The sequence below is a fragment of the Phocoena phocoena genome, chromosome 21 (assembly GCF_963924675.1).
Source record: "Phocoena phocoena chromosome 21, mPhoPho1.1, whole genome shotgun sequence".
Lineage (NCBI taxonomy): Eukaryota > Metazoa > Chordata > Mammalia > Artiodactyla > Phocoenidae > Phocoena > Phocoena phocoena.
The window spans coordinates 25,834,371-25,859,801 of record NC_089239.1 but is presented as its reverse complement, the minus strand read 5'-3'; the positions used below and the strand labels follow the sequence as shown (position 1 = coordinate 25,859,801).

Here is a 25,431-nt window from a genome sequence, read left to right as displayed (position 1 = left end):
ATAGCTCAGCCTAAATAAGCCTTCACCCTGGGCGAAGACACCCCCCAGGGTTCACTGTGCGGGTGGCAGAACCTTCCAAGAACACAGTTCACGTAACAGGAACAGGCTTTGGTCCCAGGTCGTAATGCAAACTGGAGCCTCAGGCAGATGAGGCCCCGGCCCCGGCCCCGGCCTCCGGGACTCAGTATCTGAAGGGAAACTTTATCCTGGTTCCACGGGCAGAGAGCCCTCTGGGCACGTTTACGTCCCAGCCTGAGACGGGCGTCTTTGGATAGGGATGTCGCTGATTCAGTGTCACCCATCAACACCCGATGTCAGAGGAGGAACGGACCATGCAGCCCCCCTACCCACCGTGGGGGCTCATCTTTAGGGGGTCTGCTCACTGCCTGACCCAAAGAAGCCACGGAGCCCCCGACCGACTCCAAAGCCCCCTTCTGTTACTGCTAACGCTGTGTTGAGCAACAGCTGGCCACTTGGTTTGGGGTCTGAGCTCCACTTTCTGACCCCTCCCATCTATCCACATACGTCTAAGGATGTGCAAATGAAGGTTATTTTCAAAGAGCCATGCTGTCACTAAAAACTTCAGCATCCTTTCCAGCACCGATCCAACACCTAGGGTCCTGTTGGTGCTAAAATCTTTACAATAAATAACATTATACATTTAGAGGGAAGGTTTGGTGAAATTTCATCACAAAGTATTTTGACATCAAAGCTGTTATCAGAGGGTGATAAAACACACAAAGAAATTTTAAAGTGCCTACCTTTAAAAATTCAAGAAAAGCAGGTTTTGTAGCGCACGTTTTCTTAAGGATTGCCACAGCTGTGCTAAAATTATTCACATATTCGCTGTAAGCATCCAGCAGCATGGACTTAGAAAACTGAAATACAAGAGGAAATTGAGAAACGTAAATAATGCAGAGTCCTCCTGCTTCCTCTCCGAGCTTACAATAAAAGGCCGGAACCCGCGCGCTAACGATAACCTCTCGGTCACTGTGATGTTTTCATAGGATAAACTTCATTATGACTGTGTGTGATCACTGTTTTCTTAAGGAGACTTGCTAGGAATTTTTCACTGGCTGGTTGATCTTATTTGCCAATGCTCTTTAAGGCTGCCCTGCTCAAAACTGTGGCAAGTTTGGGTTTCAGTTAAGAAATGTTCCTGACTACAGTCTACAGTCGTATAAAGACGGTGTTTACAGACATCCTCCTTTAAATTCCTGCTGACTGGCATTTTGTGGATTTCACCTCCAGGACAGAATGTCCTGCACCTCAGCATGTGGAGGTCCCAGCATCCTGACCTAACCATCCCCTTGAGATGCTCAGAGGAGGACAGCTGACCACACCTGTTTCCCCAGGCTGAGGGGCAACACCACATAGGTCCACTGCCCAATTTTCCCAGAAGCGCAAAGGTTTCCAGAGGCAGAGACATTGGCCTCACTCCCTTTTATGCTTCTAAGATCCCACATATTCTTGAGGACAGACAGCGAGTCCCATAAGTAGATGTGGAGCCACTTAGAGAAGAAATGCTTTCATCTAAATTATATATTTCTTAAAAAGATTTTCTTCTACATTAAAAAAATGTTCCCGCTTCCCTGGTGGCGCAGTGGTTGAGAGTCCGCCTGCCGATGCAGGGGACGCGGGTTCGTGCCCCGGTCCGGGAAGATCCCACATGTCACGGAGCAGCTGGGCCCGTGAGCCATGGCCGCTGAGCCTGCGCGTCTGGAGCCTGTGCTCCGCAACGGGAGAGGCCACAACAGTGAGAGGCCCGCGTACCGAAAAAAAAAAAAAAAAAAAAAATGTTCCCAAGGTAAACATTTTAAGAAGGACAGACTAAGAGTTGAAACTAATATATAAAATAGGCAGAAATGCAATAAAGAAGTAAATGTCCAATATCTCTTTTTTGTTTTTCATAAAGATCACTGAAGGGGATTATGCAAATTCATTTTAGAACTCTCTTTCCACGTTATGTTCAAAGTATACTTTATATACCTCACTAAACACATGCACAGAATATATAGAAAAAGGTTTCACGTTTCACATTACAGCATTCCTCTAAGTATACGGACACTTAAAAATCTTTCAAGCTCTTGTTCCTTGACAGTGCTGTCCTCAATCAACTTCAGAATCCCTCTGCTACCTCTAGATAGAAAACTAGCCAGTCCGCAGTGTGGACGATTCACAAACGGGCCGAAGATAAATGGCTTGGAGCCACCCAGCACTGGAGCTCAGGGCTGCGGCGGCTCCTGCTGGGAAAGGTCAGCGCAGCTGTGGGACCAGCTCGTGTCCCCTCGCGTCCTGTGTCACCGCGGGGCCTGGAGGCTGCGTCCGCACAACGGGACACCAGGTCAGGGAGCACAGGGCTGAGGGAAACAGGTGGGTATCTTCCCACAAGGCGGTTCCCAGGAGGGGTGAGACCCTGCGAGGGCTTAAAGCCGACAACCCCACAAAACCGTTCACAAGCAGGGCCCTGACTCGGCGACGAAACCACCATCAAATTTCCTGTGATGCCTCCCAAGCTTGACGGTGTGTGGTCTGAAGTGTTCCAGGGGCAGCTCCACCGGAGCCTCCGGACGTTTCTCTCTACATCCTTCCCCTGAGCGCGCACGCGTGCTCAGCTTCCCGACCTCAGACCGGCCCCCGCGGAGAGCTCCGCAGTGTCGGCCGGGGCGCTGTGGGGTGCGGCTGAGCTCAGGACGGCAGGACACCCACCCTGAGGCATCCGTGGGAGAAGGGAGGGGCCCTGAGCCCAGGGGAGCCCCACAGACCCTCTGGGCACGCCGGCTCGGTTACCGAGGCCACGAAGACGTCTCCGATCATCTCCACCGAGTCCCACTCGGCCACGCGGCTGGCCAGCGCAATCTGGAACATGCAGTGGCACTGCAGGACCTCCTTGACCCGGTAGAAGACCGTCTTCAGCTTCCTCTCGCTCAGGATCTTGGGCTCCATCTCAGACAGCGGCTTCTCGTATTGCTGAGGCAGAAACACACAAGGACGGCCCAGGCTTTTCCCAGGGTTCATGAAAGAACGCGGAGAAACTCACCTGTGCAACTACGTTTGTGCCCAAACAAACCGGCGACCTTTGATGTCAATACACAGACACAATTCTCAGATTCTTTTAAGAATTTTGCCAATTTGAGTATTTTATAATTCATAGGTTCACAAAACATATCCATTATACAATGTGGCATTTAGATACCTCCAAAATCCTCTTAAGAGCATCCACGTAGCTCTTTTCATTGTCGACAACCGAACCCAGAATATATCTTCTTACGACCTGTTGAGAATTTGAAAAGACAACAGTCAAAACCTGCCTCAGAAAACACAACAGATAAATTTGACTTCTGTTGAGGCTTGTGGACAAAAAAGTTTTTTGTTTTCAAGACAGTACATAAATGAAACCTACCAAGGCCTTAAAATATATTAGTGCGTTAACTACCTACCATTATGGGCACAAAACGTTGGTTCCCCATCACTACAATTCTGTTATTTGTAAACCTCAAATAAACCACAACTACAGTAACACAATTAAATTATGGCATTAACAACAATTTCATTCACTCATCCAACAATAATGAACTGAATTAACGGGTTGTATTTTATGTGCCGAGTATGGAATTACATGGTATTTCATGTATACATACATTAAGCATAGAAAAGAAACCTTCCAGTCTTGACTCAAAGAATGCTATTACCAACACATCTAAAATCATTATTCCAAAGTTATTAAAAAAAAAAAAAACTTTTGGAAGGTGGAGGTATAGTTTTGTTTTGTTTTGAGGCCATTCGAAGCCTCCAAGGCTAAGAACGCAGAGAGTAAATGACCAACGTCAATTCCAGGTGCAAAAACTCCTCCAGACCTGAGATGCCTGCATTTCAAACAGTGACATCACTTTGGGATTTGTTTTCATGACTAGAGGACACGCAAGCACAAGTTTCTGGCTGTAAGATGCCTGTTTAAGGCCAATGACGACACTGGGCACTTTTGTCCAGTTTACACACCGTTTGCAAAGTTGCTTTTGCCAATAAATGGCAAGTGGAGCATAGAAACGACAAGGCTGCTCCTAACCCCACCCCCGGCAGCCCCATCCCAGGAACCGCGACGCCACCTGGCGGCAGAAGGCACATCCTCCGAGGGCGCGCCTCTTGTCAAGTCACCGACATCCACAAGGGGGCGACTCCTCTCCTTACAAAAGGGCTGCTCCTTCGCAAAATGAAGGCAAAAAGCAACCTTCAAGGACACTTAAGGAAGCAAGTGATGTGTGTAAAAGGCAGATGACTCTGGAATTAAAGCACAAGCACACGCGGCCGCAGCGATGACCCCTCCCTCTGAAACGAGGGTGGCACCCCACGACCCAGACACCCCCAAACTGCGGATGGTCAAATGTGGACCAGCCTTCTCCCAAAATTCAGATTCCCACACACTGTCTCAACTCTGGGGTCAGGATATTTGAGGATTTGCGGGGGGGGGGGGGTGTCTAACCTAGGAATTAAATGTTTTTTATAAGCCCTGAGATGACACTAATGTATCAGGTCAAAGGACCTGGAACTGTTATTACTGAAAAATACAAAGTAAAACCCCAAATCTCCCCCAGATCCCAGGGCTCCCGCAGGTCGGGTCAGCCCCTCAGTTAAACTCAGTGCGTGGACAGCATAGCCAACACGGGTCCCCAGGCCTCAGGCTTCCCGGGACCCTGACCCCAAGGCTGCAGGGAGACCTCAGCCCTGGACCAGCTTTCCTACGAGGCCACGGGGACCCACGGGAGATGTGCCTGGGCCAGGAGGTGATTAGAGCAATGCAGGAGGAGAAGGAGGGTGTAAAGGGGGGAGGGGGAGAGGAGGATGGGGAGAGAAGAGGAGGAGGGGGAGGAGGGGTAAATGCGAGGGGGAGGGGAGGGAGATGGGGGGCAGGAAGAGGAGGAGGGGGTAAAGGGGAGGGGCGGAGACGAGGAGGAGGAGGACAGCAGCCCCTCCCTGTGCCCGGACCCTGGATCAGAGGCCCGACGGTAGAGGATGCTGGCCTCATCCTTCAGCTTCAGTGCCACCTTTCAAGTAAACGACAACCCAGGAAATAAAGGCTTTCCTCCCACCAAACTGGGCATGTAAAGAACGCTTCACATGCAGCATTTTTCCTGACAGATATGTTACCTTATTTCAACTTTGGAAGAAAAAATTCAAAGAGCACTGACATCGGGTTTAATCTTTTAATGGAAAACTCCCCGGAGAACAAGCAGTAACCAGTGGGGAAAGCAACCTCTGTGAACCAGGGGGTAAGAAGGGAGCCTGCAGGGAGCAGCGCAGAAACCAAAACACAAACCCTCTCTGGCCGTCGTGCGCCTGGCGTGGCGCGTTCAGCCGAGGGCCACCACACGCGTCGCGTCACTGTCTTGTCGGGACACGAGGAAGACACCGCAGACGCCATGTCCCCGTTTCAAGGGAAGGAGGATGGCGCTGGCAGAACAAGTGAGAGGCCTGGCTGGAGTCTCCCCTGCCCCAGTGTGGGGCCCGGGGTGGGAACTGAGCTGGTGGGGGGGGGCGCCTACAGAGCTGCCCTTTCTACACCAGGGACCCGTCCTCGCTGTCACCACCCGGCCCTCCGGGGGACAAAACTGACTGGCAGGTGTGTGTGTCTGTTGAGATCCTGCGGGTTCAAAACTCCCTTGTCCCCCCGTCCCCTGGCCGACCCGCATGCCCCTGCTGTCTCCAAGTCTCGGCCTGGCCGGGGACGCCCTGCAGCTACACGCGTCTGCACGGCGGCCACAGTCCCTCACCCGCGGGCCCCCCATGGGGAGGCTCCACGTGCCTCCCAACCACGTGACCCCCACACTGTCCGGGAAGAGGACCCAAGTCCTAGAGCCCCAGGGGAGGCCTCCCAGAAACATCGAGAGTATTTTTGAGCAATCAATGCCCTTTTTCAGACTCGTGAGGCTAAAATGAGGTGGGTGAGCCAGGAACTTGGGCAGCGAGCAGGGGGGTGGTGAAGAGCAGCAGCCTCTCTGCTCCTGCAAAAACCGTCGACACGTCACTGCCAGCAACGCGGCCACATTTCAACCCCAGGAGCACGAGGGAGCTGAGGACGCGGGATCCAGGGGGGCACCGGACCCGGACACGCCCGTCACCCAATGCCGCCTGACCACGGGGCCCCTCTGGGCCTGGGTGCCCTCCTGTGAGTGTGCTCCACAGGGGTCATGCAAGGATGAGGGGGGCGACCTTTACACCTGCCTGACGTGTCCCCTCCTGAGCACACGAGCCCGGCCTCTCACAGCCCAGCACCCACACACCAGACACTTCACTAGCACCTTCAACCCGCTCTGCTGCCCCCTGCAACCCAACCAAGAGCCAGCTTCCTCCTCCAGCCTGACCTATGGCTAACAGACCTTTGGCAGCCTTTGCAACGCTCCAGCCTGACCTATGGCTAACAGCCCCTTGGCAGCCTTTGCAACGCAGCTTGTCATCTTTCTTACTAGACTCTGAACCTACCACAGAGGATTTGTATGTGGTTCTGTCTGCACACCACATCTGTGCACGCGTGTCGTGTGTATGAGGCATGCATCTATCAACCACCTTGTATACCTATCACCCACCTACGTCTATCTACCTACATCATCTATTTACAACATCTGTCATCTCTCTCAGTCTCCATGGCCTGCATCAGGCTGCCCACGTGGGAAAAACTCAAATCACACCCCACCCAAAACCATCAACTCCTCCCCCCCAGTGCCCCCAACTCTGTGGTACGCCCTTGTCTCTGACGCCCTTGTTTCTGAAGCTTTCCTTTCCTTTTACCCAAAGATAATCAAATGGAAACCACGGAATATCTTCCCTCTGCTACCTACAGTATTTTCAGAGATGAAGAAATTCATTGATATCCGGCTAACTTCGTGAGCTGCTGGAAATCTATCTTTTAATCTCGGACTCAGGCACTGTGTACACACACACACACTTTACATAGTCACATCTAGTCCCTTTGTGGAGACGTCCCATCAGTGTGAATGAGTATAAATGACCCTCACAAAGAATGCAGATATTCCACGCATTTTCACAATTACACTGGGGCTGATACTCAAAATATGTAGGCTCGCTGCTGGGTTAACCCCTTCCTTGCTGGACCAGGAGAGGCCAGTGGACGAGCCCAGGTGGCTAGAATGGCTGGGAGTCTGTGCCAGCAGGTAATTCCCAGCCAGCACAGCCGTCCTGGTGTAAGTACGGGGGTATCCACCCTGCGCATCCTACCTGCTGCTGAGACAAGCCTTCGGGCATTGGGGTGAGGACAGCTTCCGGATGCTTGCAGTCCACGTCGATGAACAAGTTCTGTTCCTCTTCAAGACAGGGTCTGTGGTCTTAAAGGAAGACAGAATGTGCTGGTTTCACACTGAAACAGGATATAACATCACAGCGCAGTCAAGTTGACTGTCAAAGCAACGCCTTGGGCAGACACCTCAGTTCTACGTCTCCTTTCCGCCCAGCAATGAGTAAAGTGAAGTTTTAACAAACCCAAGAAAATATCCTTCCCACAAGAGGAATGTGGTGTTTGTTGATATTTGAGATTTTCAATACTTGAAGTCTAACTTCAAAAAGCTGAGGTGTCATTTGAACACCTAGATGGCAGAGTAGAAATACATATTTCAATGTCTTAATCTATAACATATCAAAGTCAGAAACAAAGAAAAGCAGCTATGAATGACTAAGAACCGACACTCGATAGTCAGGGAAAACCAAGGGAGACTTAGTAACTTCCTGACTTTCTCCCTTTCTCACTAGAAGTCTGGAAAAAGCACAACTTCCCCAAGATCAAAAATTCTAGACCAAAATTAACTTCATTTCTAAAAACTTAGATGCAGCTACGTAATCTAAAGAATTCACAATGGGGCTTCCCTGGTGGTGCAGTGGTAGAGAGTCCGCCTGCCGATGCAGGAGACACGGGTTTGTGCCCCGGTCCGGGAAGATCCCACATGCCGCGGAGCGGCTGGGCCCGTGAGCCATGGCCACTGAGCCTGTGCGTCCGGAGCCTGTGCTCCACAACGGGAGAGGCCACGACAGTGAGGGGCCCACGTACCACAAAAAAAAAAAAAAAAAAAAAAAAGAATTCATAAAACAGCTAGAAACCAGAAAAGCACAGGAAATTTTAGGTAATAGGAACCTGGAGATGTTCTAATTCAAAGATACAAAACCCTAGCTGCACAGAAGAACTGTCAGAGGAGATTTAAAGAACCTACAGTGTCTATACACCTATTGGAACAGCCAAAATCCAGAGCAGTGACTGCACCAAGTGCTGATGGGGATGCAGGATGGCGCAGCCACTTCGGGAGACAGTTTAGTGCTTTCTTATAAAACTAATCACGATAAAACTAAGCATGACCAGCAGTCATGCTCCTTGGTGTTCACCCAAAGGAGCCAAAAACTTATAACCACACAAAAACCTGCACACGGATGTTTATAGCAGCTGTATTCACCATCGCCAAAACTATGAAAGCAACTAAGATGTCCTTCAGTAGGTGAGTGGATAAAATAAACTGTGGTCCATCCAGACAATGGATATTACTCAGCTAAAAAGAAAGGAGCTATCAAGCCATGAAAAGACATGAAGGAACCTTAAATGCATTTAACTGAGTGAAAGAAGCCAATCTGAAAAGGTACAGACTGTATGGGTCCAACTAGAAAAGGTAAAACTATGGAGGCAGTAAAAAGATCAGTGGTTGCCAAGGTTTGGGGGGAGGGAAGGATGAACAGAGGATTTTCAGGGCAGTGAAACTACTCTCTGATGCTATAATGATAGATATGTTTCCTTATCCATTTGTCCAAACCCACAGAATGTGCAACAGCGAGAGTGAGACCTGATGTGAACCATGGACTCTGGGTGGTGGTTGTAACGCATGGACCACTTGGTGGGGATGGTGACAGTGGGGAGGGAGGCTGTGCCTGAGTGGGGCTAGGTGTTTATGGGAAATCTCTGTACTTTTCACTCAGTTTTGCCGTGAACCTAAAACTGCTCTAAAAACAAAATAGCCTTTAAAAAAAACACAACATTCCAGTGTGTGGATGTCTCCCTCAGAGGTCCACTGACGGCCTGCGGGTGGAGGCCTGGCACCACTATTTGTAAGAGCTCCCGGTTCCCCCGTGTGAACTCCAGGGCTGAGAGCCACGACTTTAGCCCGGGCTTCCCACCTGACAGCTCAGGAAGCTAAGGCCACAGGGTTCCGGGGTGTGTGTAATGGGTCCCCCTCCCCCCAAACCAGGGACGATCCTGTGATACTCTGGTCACTCTCCCCCTGGCGCTGGCTTCCGGCCTGCCCCGTGCACCTGGACCCCGTTCCCTTGCGATCCTGGTTCAGGGGTCTCGGGTGGGCCCAAGTCGGCATTTCTGAGCAGCCTCCAGACTCCGGGGCCCCTAACCCCAACCTCGGCACCTGTGGGGCTCTGCCCGTGTGCCCTCCCACGAAGGGCCCCCTCTGGGGCACCTGCCCCGCTGCCAGTGCCCCACCGGGGAGCACACTCTATCAGAATCCACATCCCCGTCTCAGCCCCTGACACACTCTCCATCCTATGTGAAGAGGCTGGGGGCTCCGTGAGGATCACACCTTCTTTAAAGGCCCAGGTGGCTTTACGGCCAATTACAGTCTTCCCGGGCCATTCGCGGGGGGAATCACGTGACCTTCAAGTCCTCTCCCTGCACAGTCAGCAACCCTGCACTGAGCCGGCACCGGCTTTGCACATCAGAAGGTCGTAGCGGCAACAAAGAAACGTGCTTCTGAAGGACCAAGTGAGAGTCAGGACGGTCATTCCGCACGTAAACCCTCAGCTGCCCGCACAGCCGGGTACCTCGTACCACACCAGCGCACAGACATGCTCAGACGCTGGAGAACCCGCGCCCGGAGCTTGCTGCCGACGTGAACACACCCAGACAGGCTCTATCTTTCTGACACACAAGCACCACGGGCTCCTGCCCCTGAGTGAAATGTTTCACAAACCTGAGAATTCTGGAATCCTCTCACCAGCACAGAGGATCCTGAGTCCCCACTTAGAGCCCACCGTACTCAGCCTCAGCCGTGAAGGGGCGGGAAACGTGCCCAGGAGCCCCAGGCACTGTGAACGCACCTCCGTGACTGTGTTCTATTATCAACGACCCTGCTGAGAATCCAGGGGCTCTGTGGGGGGAGAGCAAGCCCCCGGGGGGACCCCCGATCACCCGACTGCTGGGAGGAGCCAGTTAAGGAGGGGGGGTGAAATCCATCCCCTGCGAGAATTCACTCAACTTCCTGCCGCCCCCCGGAGTCCCCGCTGCCCCGAGCCGGCCCTGAGCCCAGGCAGCCTCCCCGAGGTCGCGCCCCACAGACCTGCAGAGACGAAGGACTTGGTCCTGATGAAGGAGCGGCCCCGCTTCACCACAGCCTTCGTCTTCTCCAGGCCATCCTTGGTGCCCTCCTTGGCGGCCTTCACGAGCTTCTGCATCTGTGGGGAAGGGAGGCCGGGTAAGGGTGGGATGACTTGGTAAAACCTCCTTGTTGCTTTTACTCCATTTTAAAAGAATACTGTCAAGTAGTTTGCTCTTGAAACACCATCTGAAATTGGCTTTTTGATCTGGGAGAGCTTTCTTGGCTGTTGTGAAAGTGTGTGTGTGTGTGTGTGTGTGTGTGTGTGTGTGTGTGTGTGTGGTTTGGGGCTGTTTGGTTTTTATTTTGCTGGTTAAAAAAAAAGAAGGAAAAACAAATTTATAAACAGAGCCCTTCCTTAACATAGTTTTAAAAAAGTCTCCTGCTGTGTTTAAGTCAGTCTTCGTTTTTATTACAAACACTTGCAAAGGGCTTTGCAGAAGCCGAGTGCAGAGAGCTGAGGCCACAGGTGTGAACAGTTTGCCCAAGGTCAACGGACAGATGGCAGGAAACAGTGGAGCCCCTGGCTGGAGACCCGCCAGCCGGCTCAGCCGCTGGACACTCCCCAGCCTCCCCCGGGCTCCCCCCTGGAGGCCGGTCCAGCGGCTCACGGGCCTTTCGTACTGATGGTCGCAGGAATGGCCAGATGGAGAGACCTGCTGGGATACAGGCAGAGGGACGGCCCGCGGGAGGAGTCGGCAGACCCCCTCCTCCGCAGAGACTGAAGGGTTGGAAAGACCGCCGGCCCCCACAGGGGAGTTTGTCCATCCCGGTTCCCTCAAGCCAGGTTCCTGGCATAACACTTAGACTGGCCATTGGTGCTGAAAGCTTCCAATGATGTGCTTTGGCATTTCACCCCCATTTCTTATCCTTAGACTCTAACGTCTGAGATATTGGCCACTGGGTACGGAGCGACTGATCCTTTAGAGAAAACCCAGATGGCCTCTTATGACACAAGCCAACACCCTTCGGGTCTGTCTAGGTGCCGGCCTCCCCGCCCTCCTGCGATCCTCCCCTGGGGAAGAGGCTTCAACACCCGCCCGCTCCCCTCCAGGGCTTCGCCTGGCCTCCCTCCGGCGGCCCTTTCTACGGGGCCACTGCCCGGTTGCGCGTTTGCGCAGAACGGCGCCGGCTGAGGGGCTCTCGGGGGCTGAGCGTGCACCCTGGACTCGGCAGCTGTGCCCCTGGGGGGTTCCCACTCGAGGAGCCTGCAGCCTGGTGCCGGACACTTGTAACTCCAGCCTGAGTGACTCTGCAATTCCTCGCTGTCCCCGCGCCTTAGGCTGCGTCCCTGAGGACGTGCCCCTGGCCCACCACCCACCTCGACGGACACCAGATCCAAGTCACACTGCCTGGCTGACCCCGACTCGGACGCCCAGCCACTCACCACCGCCCTACCCGCCAGGTTAAACGCAGCAAAGCCACTCCGCCTGCTCCGACTCCTGTATCCCTTCATCCAAACGCAGCTTCGTCTGCTGACAACCCTGGATAGCAGCCCGCCGTCCCCGCTTCTCCACAGCCACCGCTGGCGCCTCGCGCTGCCTGTGCGCCCCTGCCTGTCCGGCTGCCGGGCGCCCCTCCTTAGCTCCCTAGCCCCTCATCGTCCAGATCCCGCCGCCCAGACCCGGGCTGCGCACGCTGTCCATGCTCCCTCCAAGGAGTCAGAGAATTAGGGACAGACAGATGGCCAGGGAGCCTGCAGGGGGCCGAGCCCCGGCTCCAGGTGAAGCCACACAGGTGCCAGGTTCCGGGCGGAGGGAACGGCCGCCCAGGGTCGCACAGCTGCAGCAACACGCCAGGCCCTGCTTCTCCTGCAGAGGACGGCAGCGCGTAGCCGGCCCCAGACGAGTCACCCTACCTGCTCCTTGCCGCTCTGCCGCCGTCTGACCGTGCACATTCCCCTCTCTTTGCTGAGCTGGCCTGCCTCGTACCCCTCCCTGGACCACCCGGCCCTGTGCTCCCTGGAACCCCCCGCCACCCCGGCCTCCAGATTATCCCAGGGGCTCTGCCTGTTTCCTGCACGGAACCAGCCCAACGCTGTGCCGGAGGAGATGCCATGATTCCGGGGGCTTCGCTCCTGCACCGAAAAGCGTGGAACAGAGCTGTGATGTTCCAGAGACGTTTCTGAGTGAACACCTGCCTCAGGTAAGTGCCTTTCAACACGTGTGAACAAATCACAAACGTCAGAAGGACGAAGATCCCAGTGAAGGAAAGGTTACTTGACAGTGCCCTTTTAAAACATCTCAAACAGTGGACACCACGACACTCACAGCCAGCAGTTCTCAACTTTGTGGTCTCAGGAGCCCTTCACACTCAGAAAAGTCATCGAGCAGCCCAGACGGTTCTGGTTTGCCGGCTTTATCTATGTTACACTACGTAAGGAGTTAAAATCGAGAAAAATGTTGAATATTTTTGTTAATATTCATTTAAAAAATATTTAACCTATGACATTTTGTCTCAGGTAACGTTTTATGAAAAATTACTACATTTTCCAAAACAACAAAAAAAAAGTGCATTGTTTTGCACTTGGGGGAACCTGCCTCGCGTCTGGCGTGGCGACGGCGGATCCCACGTCCCAGCAGGCGTGGGTCACGCCCTGGGGCCTCCGTCCACACGTTGGGGGACGGAGGGGGACAGAGGCGAAGGATGCCCCGGAATTGACAGGAACTCGCCACTGCCCGGGTGGCCCTGGGGTTCCCTGGACCGCACCGTGAGAACCACCACCCCGGCAGAACTGGCCAGCTCTGGGGCTGAGTTTTCTCGTTAAAGGACAGTCTGTTTTTTGCAGAAGCGTTTTCAGCGTGAACCACACTACCTTCAGTTCATGTTTGTGCTTTAGCTGCTGAATCTCTACCGCGCCCACCGCGTTTGCCACCAAATGTCTCATCTTTTTCTCATAGTGCTCCTTTAAGCGGGTTAGGTCATGGGAAAGCTACAGTACAAAGAGATACAAGCTTTTCACAACACGCTCTTTCCGGTGCTTTGAGACAATCTTACATTGAAAGGGCTTGAGCAGCGTCTGGTGGGTGACGTTCACGCACCAAGGTCCTACTGCCCCGGGCCCCCCCTCCTAGCCCACCGGCTCTCGAGAAATAAACACACGAGTGAGGAAAACACATCATCAGAAGACAGACTCCAGGTGAGCCAGACTGGAGACTCTTCTATGCTAAACAAGAGAAAGTAAATGCACAGAAATATGTGGGTACCATCACGCCTTTACGTTTTGGTGAAATTAAAATGATCAAAAATGTAGAAATATATATAACATTATTCCGTTGTGTCAGCACCAAAGCAAAAGAAGCTTGAATTCAAGATTGTATTGATGGGGGAAATGATTTGGGGATGACCACGTAGATTTTTAAGTCTCCAAACTGACATAACTTTCTCTGCAGCCCACGGGGATGGGGTGAAATCTTGGAACTCAGTCCTCACGTGATCACGAACGTCTCCAATATGCAAACCGAGGCCCCTGCTCCTTAGTGAGTGTTTCCCATGTCAACCCAGACAAGGACACCTCAGCAATTTTTTAAATATAATCTGAGACTATGAGGGGAGTCGGAAACGACTTACAGTGTCATCTTGGCAGCTTCTGGAATACGACTTTTTAAACTAGGAAACTTGGTACTCCTTAGAGCTGCCCTCGGGACGCTGCCCCACAGGACGGACGCGTGCTGGACCTGGTGAGGACTCTGCGCTCGCGGCCGCCCGGGGCTGGCCCTCCACCGTCTCTGCTGCTGGGCCGCCCGGCCTCCTCTATCAGCATTGCTGGTGGTGCATCTGGGAACACAGGTCCAGCTGGGCGGCCAAGAGGGCGGAGTGTCCACTAAGTAATCGTGCCCACGGCTCAGGGGCCATCGCCTGACCGGCCCAGTTTGCACGTCATCCGCCAGGCCTGCTGAAGTCGAAATTTACGAGCGTTTTAACCGCTCTCCAAGGCCCCATTGGGTGCCCCATCCTGCTGAAATCAGGCCCCAGTGCCGTATTTAAAATCTCCATTTAAACCTGGAATGTTGGACTCGGCTACAACAAGCCAAGCGTCACCTTAGTTACCAGCTCTGTTTAAAATTACAGCTGTAGCTTCGTTCGCTGGTTAAGTCTCAGCTGTAATAACTCTGGTGACAGAGACAGCTAAGTTCTGGGGAAAGCTTGTTAATGATATTGAGTAGCTGGGTTGACCACCACCAACTGGTAGAGTCTTCCTGAGTTTCAGGACAAGATTACAGACTATGCGAACCCTATGCGCCCGCAGTAATCTGTAAGCCGCACCGACGTGGAGGCCACGTCCAGGGGCCCATCGGCCTGGTTACGGGGGTACAGGCAGGGGGAGGCGTAAGTGATCGATCCTGCCCTGACTTATCGATTCTGCTGTGATGACGAGGCACTAGCCACAGCCTCCACCAGCGTGCAGCCTGCATCTAGACCTCACACAGAAAGGACATGGAGCGTGCTGACGTGACCGTGGACGGCAGTGTGAATCACCCTTTTACCAACAGCCAAAACACCCAGCGACAAGAGTATTCAGGGTGGCCAGTCACCCCTGGACACCGGACACCTCAGTGGGGTGATCTCCCTCAGCAGGGCCTCTCTCAGGTCCCCACCCTACAATCTCCAGCCCTGGAATCCACTCCTGCAACCTGGAGCTTCTCCCTGGACCCTCGTCTCGGGAGCTTCACACACACACACTTCCTCCCTTCAAGGGTGCTCCTGGGTAGCTCAGCCGCTTTCGTCCTGTAACATCCTTTTGTAACATGTTCTATTTTTATATCTTCCTGTTTGTGTTGAGAACACTGAGGTTCAAAACATCCCGTAAAGGACAGCAGGGCTGTGCTGTGTCCCACCCGGCCGGGCTCCATCCATGCAGCGGGCTGGGCACAGACAGCATTATGTGTACACAACACAAATATCCAGGGAATGCTTATTTACGTAAGTTATTCAAGATAGCGAACTCGCTTAGGGCCTTTGTTGGGATTTAGTTTATATAAATTTAATTTTCCCATCCTGCCGAGATTCTATTACGTGAACTAAGGGGAGTCTTCTCTTTTGCCAACATCTAGTGCTTTTCTCAAAGTACATATCAACAGCTTAAAAAACGACAGTTTAAAATAGTACGTGAATGAAAATGACATCTTATAGTCCCGTCCACATGTCCACGTGAGAACGTTTTCTCTCTCAGGCACACACACTGGACACGTACTTGCTTTTTGTGGTCGCTGCGCAGGAAGGACTGGGGGACCCCGTTTCTGCTCTCCGAGTCGCTCTGTTCCTCGTAGCTCTCAAATTCGCTCGAACTCCACCCGTACTCCAGAGAGCTGTTTCCACCTTCATCTCCATTCTCAACATCATCATAAATCATTTCATCTGAATGCATAAATGCCAAAAGGAAATTTAAAACGTAGACCCTCACTGGCTCTTGTTTTGTCTGTGCACGTTCGTCATCTGACCACATCGTTGGGGGCTGGCACCTCAGAAAAGCTTGGAGGAACGGAACTTCAGGTGTGGCCGCCCCCGGAAAGGCGCTAGACTGATGGGCGTGGGGTGACAAAGCTCTGATAACCCCCCAGCCCCATCCACATCCTGAGGACCACTGGTCTATGAGAAGCCACCACAGTTATACCAAATGATGTCTTGCCCATAGAGAACTTCTGACAAAGGAAAATATTTCTTTAGATAAATGTATGGAATAGAAACAGATTAGACATACAGACAGATTAACAGATCACAAACAGATGACAGAGATATTCAAATATGAATGCAAGTGAAGCTTACTGCAAACAACTATAATTTTTGCTTTTGTGCTGAAACTAGCCCACAGTACCTATAACCTGTTACTGTATTTAAATATCTTCATCACATCAGTCACCTTAGAATTAGTGAAGAGCACATCTGTTTACACCGCCAGATACAATGCCAAAGGCACTGCCTGCGGAGGAGACACACCGGTCTAACAGAACAGTTGTCACCTTCGGCAGGGGCACCGCCAGCCCACCTTTTGTTGCCGTTTGGTTTTTGAGACCCCAGATCAGCCCATCTGCGCTGGGAAAGGTCTACCAGGGAGGATCAATTACTCAAAAATGCATTTCAAACTTGGTTTTACAGCAACCTGCCTTTAGTCTCCACGTTATTTGCAGCAGGTACTTAAATAACTACCCCGGAGCACACTTATTCTAAGGACCTGGCTGGTTTATGTAGAAAGAGGGCCGAAGGTAAGCACGGGTCTCCTGTCATGTAGGAATCTCGGGAGGAGGCCTCCGTTAGCTGAGGCCCTAACAGTGCTGGGGACCTGACAGCGTCCAAAGCATTTGTGGGATGAATAAATGAATCCACGCTTTTAATTAGGAAGTTTGCTGTCAGTTTTAAGAACACGTCCTCTATTCTATTAGGCCGGGAAAGTTCCCTCCTATCAGGAGTTTTTAACACCGGAAGGCATGGTACCAAGTACCTTCTAAGCGTGTATCAGGACGAGCGCATGGTTTGTGTCATTCGCCTGGTTCTGTGGGAAATGACATCTAAAGAACCAGCCGATGTTGAAAGATACCTGAACTCTGGAGACAAACCTCCAGGGCTAGGATGGGCTTTGGCTTGTTTGCTGAGATGCTGCCAGACGTGGTTTCCTGACATTCCATTTGGGGTGTTCTGCATCACGCCTTTCGGGCAAAGGGGGCTCTAAGGGGGATGAGAGGGGGTCAGTTCACTTGCTCACTACTCTTTCCTGCCTTCTATGGGGTTCAGTACGCTTTTCCTTGAACTATTCCTCGAGGTCTACGAGCGGTGAAGCTCTCCAATCTGCGTCTGAGGTCGCCCGTTTCTCTCTTGTTCAAGGACAAGACTTGGGCTGGATGTGAAGATGCGGGCTGGAACCGAGCTTTCTTCAGCACTTGGGGAAATTATCCTGCTGTGTCCCAGCCTGTCGAGAAGTTGCAGTTCCTCCCGGGTGACGGCGCCCTCACTCCTGCTGCTGTTAAGATATGCACAGTGGGCTGTGCTCGGCAGTTGGAATTGTACACGCCTCGTGGCGGATTCATGCTCAACCTGCTTTGAATTCGTATTTCTACAACCCGGGAACTTACATCTGTAATTCTGGAAAATTCTTAGTAATTCCTTCCTCCATGACTTCCTGTATATCATTTATTAGAGACATGCTGGCCCTTCAAGCCTCCACGTTTCTTCCCTTTCCATTCATATTTTTCCCATCTTTAACTCCTCCTGTTTCTTTTTAGGATAACTGAGAAAGTTACCCTACCTTGAGGGCTGGGATATAAACACGTGCACACACAAAATTGTAGCGCACAACACCGGTGAGACACCGTAAGCTTACAAAACGTGATTACAGACACACAGAGCTGTGCACCTAAGGTTTCTGCCTGCCCGCCTACATCCAGAGGGAATGACGGTAAACTGCGTCTCATAAAACTCCACCCCAGACAAAAATCAAACCTGGCTCAGAGTCTGAATTTTCTCTTGGCACGTCATCATAAATGGCTTCTTCCGGATCTGGAAGGAAAGGAAGGGGAACTTTAAAAACCGACCCCGACCCAGGGAGAGCGTCCTGCACTTCACGGAGCTACAGACGCCTGTGATGCTACGGCTACTCGAGAAGTCAATGTTATGATAAGGATGACTCGTGGGGCCTTACCAAAGCATGAGCACTGTTTTTAGGGCAGAACACTTCCTTGGGACGGAAGGACATCTCGAAACGAAGCGGTTGTGAAATGTATCCAACAGGAGTTTTACGGTCTCCAAGCCAATTTATTCCATTATTTTGCATTCAATTACACGTCTCTACACGGCTCTTTATAAACATTTTTAACCTTATGCAGTTGATGTGTTCTGATACACAAAAATTACAAAGGTGGCGTGCAGTCTCAGAAACAAAGGGGCAGCTTCACTGCTGCTGTCGGGTAGGAAGCTTCAAAATCAACCGATGGCTTCATCTCATTTTTCACCCCTGCAGTTGAAACGTGGCCACACGCGCGTTTAAAAATGCTGAGCTTTGAGGACAAAACCTCTCAAACTGCATTACGTGAAACGTTAGCATCCTAGGAAACTGTAAAGTGTTTTCTTTAAAAAAAAAAAAAGGAGGGATCCTCCACGGGCAGATACTCCGTGTGCGTGTCAGTGGTCCTACAGGAGAGCAATGGGGTTTGAAGTTCATGCACATATTAAGAGCTCCATGCTCTACAGGGAAGCCAACCAAACTATAGGGTCCTCCATCCTGGAACCCACGAAGGTGACTGATTACTAACCAACGCAAGCCAAAATGACATAAATACAGCCTCGCCCTCCTCTGACGTGCGGCCACCGTCCCCTCCCCACATTCCCAGGACCCAGCTTCTTCTCGTGCTGCGCTCAAGCTCCCACGTCAGAGAGGCTTGCTGTCCCGGAATAATGTTTCTCGACTGTGACCACGGTATTTGCACCCCCGTTAGACAGTGTGGGGGCTGCTGATGCACAGACCTTACTTTCAAATACAGCTGTTCTGCTAATAAAAACGAGTCATGGGGCTTCCTTGGTGGCGCAGTGGTTGAGAGTCTGCCTGCCGATGCAGGGGACACGGGTTCGTGCCCCGGTCCCGGAAGATCCCATGTGCCGCGGAGCGGCTGGGCCCGTGAGCCACGGCCGCTGAGCCTGCGCGTCCAGAGCCTGTGCTCCGCAACGGGAGAGGCCGCAACAGTGAGAGGCCCGCGTACCGCCAAAAAAAAACCAAAAACGAGTCATGGGAGAACGTCAGATTTTACTTGGGAAATAAAATTGCTTGAGGATAGTGAGGTGACAACTTAATCCTGGAATGATCCAGAGGTAATAGCCCCCTAGTAGAAGCATCTACTTATGCTGAGTTGTCTGTTTTGGCAATGTCATAATTAAAACCAGAATGAAACATTCCAGGGGAGAATTTAACAATTAGGAGATTAAGATGGTTCTACCTTGTAAGTCAATCATATAAGATGATTACACAGAAATTAGTGAGCCAGTGGATAGTAAAAGGGATAATTAGAAAAGTCTCACTTTAAAAAAAATAATAAAAGACAAAATTAGCTCTGCTTTCTACACCACACATGGAACAGAAGGTCTGCTGTACCATCTGGTCAGTGGCCTGGCTTAAGCATCCACCACTCCCTCTTTAAAATGGCACCATGAGAAGTCATCTCATCGGGGATCACAAGACACAATGCCTTGTTAATGCCTCAGTCCCCAAATCTCTGACTTTTATGACAAAAACCAAGACCTGTACTAGAAAGAATCAATCAGGAAGAGGGAGATGCTGGGATGCAGACAGCAGAGATGATCTGATGGGAGACAAAAGTGACAGCTTCACGGGGCCCTGGGGAAGCATCTACACAGTCAGCTCTGGTCAGTACTTCAGGTGAATGGACACAGGACAGGAGAATAACTGGCTGAGGCTGACAAATACACTCTGTCCCCAGGGGGCTCAGGGGTGGCCCTCCAGGCTCCCGGCGGCCGTGGTACTCACTTTCCATCCAGGCTGTATTGGCCGGATCTGCAACCCACCGGGCGAGGGCGCTGTCCTCCTTATGGACTGGACCTTCACTTAAAGAAAACACACCAGAACATCAGGATGTTGAGAATCCCTCCAGTGATTAAAACGTCACTGTGCGTGCAGATTGGGCACTTTCCCAGGTAGCGTTACAGGACACACCAGGTTCAAGATTTCCTCCACAACCATGTATGAATAAGTGCATTTGAATGCCTACCACACACACACCACATGTCTAGCACAGCATCCAGTGCAACAAGACATGAAGAAATGCAGTCCCTGTCCCAAGAGGCCTGACTCGTCCTCCTGTTTCTCAGATCTTGCAGAGGGTCCACTATGTGCCCCAAACGATGCTGGGCTGTACGGACACACCCAAGTGAGACTTGGGCCTCTCAGCTCCAGCAACAGGGCAGACTTCAGTACAGCACTTTCAATATTGGATAGAAAAACCAGGCAGGAGATCAGTAAGGAAAAAGAGGATGTAAACAGCACTACCGACCAACTGGACCCACCAGACCTCTACAGAACACACCCCCCACCAGGCTTAAGAGCTACAATTATAAAACTCTCAGAAGTAAAGGATGAAAAAGCTTCAGGACATTGGTCTTGCCAATGATTTATTGGACGGGACACCAAAAACACAGGATATAATATGAAAAAATAGATAAACTGGGCTTCGACAAAATTAAAAACTTTTGTGCCTCAAAGGACACTACCAAGAGAATGAAAAGACAACCCACAGAAAGGGAGAAAATTCATGAATCACTTATCTGAAAGGGGTTTAATATTGAGACTATATAAAAAAATACCTACAACCGGGGCTTTACTGGTGGCGCAGTGGTTGAGAGTCTGCCTGCCGATGCAGGGGACTCGGGTTCGTGCCCCAGTCAGGGAAGATCCCACATGCCGCGGAGCGGCTGGGCCCATGAGCCATGGCCGCTGGGCCTGCGCGTCCGGAGCCTGTGCTCCGCAACGGGAGAGGCCACAACAGTGAGAGGCCCGCGTACCGCAGAAAAAAAAAAAAAAAACCTACAACCCAACAACAACAAACCCAATTCAAAAATGGGCAAAAGGACTTGAATAACATTTCTCCAAAGAAGACACGCAAATGGCCAATAAGCACGTGAAAAGATGCTCAACATCATTAGCCATCAAGGAAACACAAATCAAAACCACCACGAGGTACCACTTCACACTCACCAGGATGGCGATGATTTTAAAAAGCAGGAAATACGTTTAGTAAGCTTGGAAAAATTGGAGCCCTCACACAGCTGGTGGGAATGTAAAATGGTGCAGCTGTGACGGAAAAAAGTTTGGCTGTTCCTCAGAAAATTAAACATAGGATTACTGTGTGATCCAGCAATTCCACTCCTAGGTATGTGCCCAAAGGAACTGAGAGCAGGGACCTGAACAGATACCTGTATGCCAACGTTCACAGCAGCGTTATTTACAGTAGCCAAAAGGTGGAAATGACCAAGTGTCCATCAGTAGATGGGTAGATAAACAAAATGTGGTATATACACACAATGGAATATTACTGAGCCTTAAACAGGAAGGAAATTCCAACATACACTGCAATACGGATGAACCTGGAAAACATGATGCTGAGTGAAATGAACCAGACACAAGGACAAACACTGTACAATTCCAATTATATGAGTTACCTAGAGTAGGCAAATTCATAGAGACGGAATGCAGAATAAAGGTTACAGGAGCTGGGAAGAGGGGGGATCGTGGGTAGGGTTTCTGTTTGAGACGATGAAAAAGTTTCAAACGTAGATAGTGGTTGCACAACAATGTAAATGTATTTAATGCCACCAGGTTTTAAACTTTAAAATGGTTAAAATGGCAAATTTTATGGTATATATTTTTGTCACAATTTTAAAACGAATAATGCAATATACCAAAAACCAGAATGGTCCACTTTAAATAAGTGAAATGTACTATGGTATGGGAATTATAACTCGATAGAGCCGTTTAAAAACAAACAAAAAAACACACCTACCATGCACCAAGCATGTTCCCATGCTAGGTGGTAAGTGCTCTAAGACTTGGTAAAACCTGGTCTTTGTCTTTGAAGAATTCAATCTAGTAGCAGAAAGGGACACAGAAATAACAGTGAGAGCACAAAGCCATCAATTAGAATGGAGGTGTGTGCACAGAGCTCTGGAAGCGCAGAGGAGGACAGTTTCATGAAACGAAACATTTAAGCTGGGTTTTGAAGGGTGAGTAGGAGTTTGCCTAGGGGAGGGGATTTTCCTGGGAATTTCGAGCAGATGCAACAGCATTTGTGAAGGCAAGTGGCATGAAAGAAAGGCTTATAATCAAGTCAGTTTCAAGAATTTTAGATGAAAGCTGGGTTAGACAAAGTTAAAGATCCTTTCTCCCCCTCGGGATTCTGAGAACCTTTACAAGGTTAAGTACTCTGAACGTCTCTGGCAGGGAGACGGGAGTGGTGCGTCATCCAGCTCTCTGTGGCTGTGGACCCGCAGTTTTCTCTTTTTCTGCAAAGCATAATGTTAACGTCTTAAAGAGTCCTGGTGTTTACGAAGACCCGATCTGGGGTCCCTGGGCTAGAGGGCAGAGGGTACGGAGGACAGAAAGACCACGGGGCGGGGGAGGGGCCTGGGCAGTAAGAGCCTCGGAATCACTGCGCACGACATTTCAGGAGAAGGTCAGGGACTCAGAACATCCGTGGAAAATTAGTAAAGATACCTGTTTGTTGGATCCTCAGGACTCAAGGAATTCAACTGGCTGTCTTCTGCTCCTTCCTGTGTCTCTGCCAGGAAAGAGAAAAAGTTCACATTGTTTTATGCCTGAAAGAAATGTTGAGGAAGTTGCTTTTTATCCTCAAAATGGTTTCATATTTTCCTTTCTTATCAACGAGAGGTTTACCTTATTGTGAAGATGATCAACTGATAAAGATTTTCAGTTTTTAGATCAAACGTATTCAAAATAGGATTACGATGAAGAGTGACACCCAAAGGTCTTATGAAACGACCTGAAATAAAACGGTGCCCAAAGAAACCGAGCTAGAGAAACACCATAATTACCTCCTGTTTCTTAAGTTTTCATGGGAATTTGCAATTGTGATTTACTTGAAAATGTGTCTACATGACAAGCTCAAAAGATTCTCAAGGAAGAAGTACTGAAGTTGGTGATATCTGACAACCAAACTCCCTGTTTTCCTCAACTGTCTTGACTGGGAAGGAAAGAACCCTCTTACTGAAATTTCACACAAATATGTCCTGATCATGCTTCTGTGACGCCAATGTCCTCGGGGCTACTCCTGCCCATCAGGACGTCCACACCTAGGACAGTCCTCACGGTGCGTCCCAGCACAGAACACGGAAGCGGAGCAGGTGAGAGAAGGGAAAACTCAGCCGAGATGCCTTTCCTGGGCTCATTCTGAACAGAACCAACTGCACTTCTCCAGAGGAGGGAGGGTTTGTGTCTTCAGCTGCCCTCCTGACCTGGACGTGCGGGGGGTGGGAGGCGAGGAGGGAGTGGCAACCACCCACGGGCTTCGGCCGGGACAACGGTGAGCCGCACACTCGGGCCCTGGCCGCTCCCACGAAGCACTGCAGTCTGCGCGGCTTATGGACGACAGCCTGGAGGCTGGACGTGCAAGGTCGAGGCGCTGGCAGGTGCAGTGTCTGCTGAGGTCCCTTCCTGGTTCACAGACCATCTTCTCTCTGTGTCCTCACTTGGAGGAAGGGCTGGGGGCTCTCTGGGGTCCTTTATCAGGGCCCTGAACCTATGCGTGGGGGTCCATCCTCACGACCTCATCACTCCTGACACCGTCACCTTGGGGGTTAGGTTTCAACGCGTGACTTTCGGGGAGACACACACTCTCCCTTTAAACCTAAAAACTGAAGCCCTGCAGAAACAGCTGAGGCTGGAGCAGTGCAGCCAAGGGGCACCTGCGAAGACGACTTGAGGCGGCTGCTTAAACCACGTCCTCGGAGCTACACGCCTGCTTCTTCCCGCTAAGCGGAGGTGAAAGCCGTGACTCACTGAACCAAAACCCCAGTCACGGAGCTGGGCCCCCTCAGCACCCCGGCCCCCGACAGCCAATATCACAGGTACGGGGACAGGCTCCCTGCACCTGCCCGGCCTCCTGAGGAACCTCCTGATTCTCCCGACTCCTGCCCCTCTCCCGGGTCCTCAGTGTGCCTGCTACACACGCATGCACACGCACACACACGCCCCAGGTGTGCAGTCTGCCCTGAGAGATGGAGAGCACCTTCTGCCCTCCCCCCCAGCCCCGCCGCCCCGCGAGGTGAGGCACAGGTGTGGCAGCGCTACCTGCGGGGCCCGCGGGGGTGAGGGCAGGGCTGGAGTAGGCAGGCAGCAGCAGGGGCAGGCCGGAGGGCACGGCGTAGCCGCAGGGCACAGGTACCGAGTACCCGCTGGGCACATGCAGGCCCCCGCCCTCCCCCTCGGCCTCCGGGTCCGGAGGCGGCGGCTGGTCCTCGTGGAGGGGTGTGATGTCGATGACGGAGTAGGGGTTGACTCTCGTCGGGACCCCGGGTCTCAGTGGTTCCGCCACGGCATCTGTGTCCGCTCCCGTGCCATTTTCATGTCCTGAGGGTGAGAGGAGACCGTGGCAGACACCTGGCCGTCAAGGGCACGGCCGACACACCCCAGGTCTGGAAGCACTGTCCTTTGGGGCATCTGTGGGGTCAGCGCGACCTTGGGGGCGGGGCACGCAGCCTGGCTGAGCCCAGGGAGGCTCCTCCAATGAGGCGAATGGGTGACAAGCTGCCAGAAGTGGGGGGTCACTAACCACGTGGAGACGTGGTGACGGTCCCAACCAGACCATCGGTGAGTGAATAAAAGTCACCAACTCCACCCCCAAATTTTAAAATATAAATTAAACTTCTACATTTCATCTCAAATGGCATTATTTTGAAAAAATGTTTAATGCAACACAGTGACAAACTGGTGAGGCCATTTTTATTAGAAAATAACAATACCTGTTTCCTCCAAAATATAAATAGAAAGGTAGGTAGACAAGACTGAAAATCACGGAAAATAGAAAACAAATAAGAGAATCTCGGCCAAACTTGAGTTAAGTCATTTCAGTTCACATCGTATCACAGAAACATCACACATCTCGGGCTCCCGGACCCCACCTTCCCCAGGACGTTCCAACCCACAGGTGGGCCGGCTGGTTCCTGGGCGGCCCAAGGACGCACCTGATCCGGCCGCGGTGTTGGTGGCGGGGATGGTGGTGTTGGAGGCGGGGCTGTCTGCTCCCGTGTCCCTGGCCTCGGGGGCACCCGGAGCCCGTCTGTCTGCTTCTGGAGCTTCATCTACGCCGTCGAGATCCAGCTGTTCCCCCTCCTCTTCCTCATTATTGTTAGTGTCGTACTTGACTTCATTCTCTGAAGTTTAAGGTAACGTAAACCACAGTGTCAGCGTTACCGGGAAAACGGCTTCCACGCTCCTAAACACACCGCAGCCAAAGTCAGCCAGCGATGAGCATCCAGATGGTCACCTAGAGGTGCTGGCGGCACCAGGACACGCCCTCCCCGCATCCCCCGCCGGGCTGGCCCACTGCCTATT

General features: G+C 51.6%; 1 protein-coding gene across 1 annotated transcript in view; it reads right to left on the bottom strand.

The window, feature by feature from the left end:
- The window catches only part of ARHGEF10 (Rho guanine nucleotide exchange factor 10), a 73,933-nt gene that overhangs the window by 41,780 nt on the left and 6,722 nt on the right, over positions 1-25,431 (bottom strand). The window contains exons 5-16 of the mRNA XM_065899859.1: positions 25,107-25,250; positions 24,152-24,456; positions 22,576-22,631; positions 19,837-19,913; positions 17,802-17,858; positions 15,562-15,725; positions 13,183-13,299; positions 10,332-10,446; positions 7,231-7,337; positions 3,197-3,274; positions 2,791-2,970; positions 762-878 (exon numbers count right to left, since the gene is read on the bottom strand). Of these exons, the coding sequence (XP_065755931.1) occupies positions 762-878; positions 2,791-2,970; positions 3,197-3,274; positions 7,231-7,337; positions 10,332-10,446; positions 13,183-13,299; positions 15,562-15,725; positions 17,802-17,858; positions 19,837-19,913; positions 22,576-22,631; positions 24,152-24,456; positions 25,107-25,250 (1,517 nt within the window). The remainder of the gene's footprint in view (positions 1-761; positions 879-2,790; positions 2,971-3,196; positions 3,275-7,230; positions 7,338-10,331; positions 10,447-13,182; positions 13,300-15,561; positions 15,726-17,801; positions 17,859-19,836; positions 19,914-22,575; positions 22,632-24,151; positions 24,457-25,106; positions 25,251-25,431) is intronic.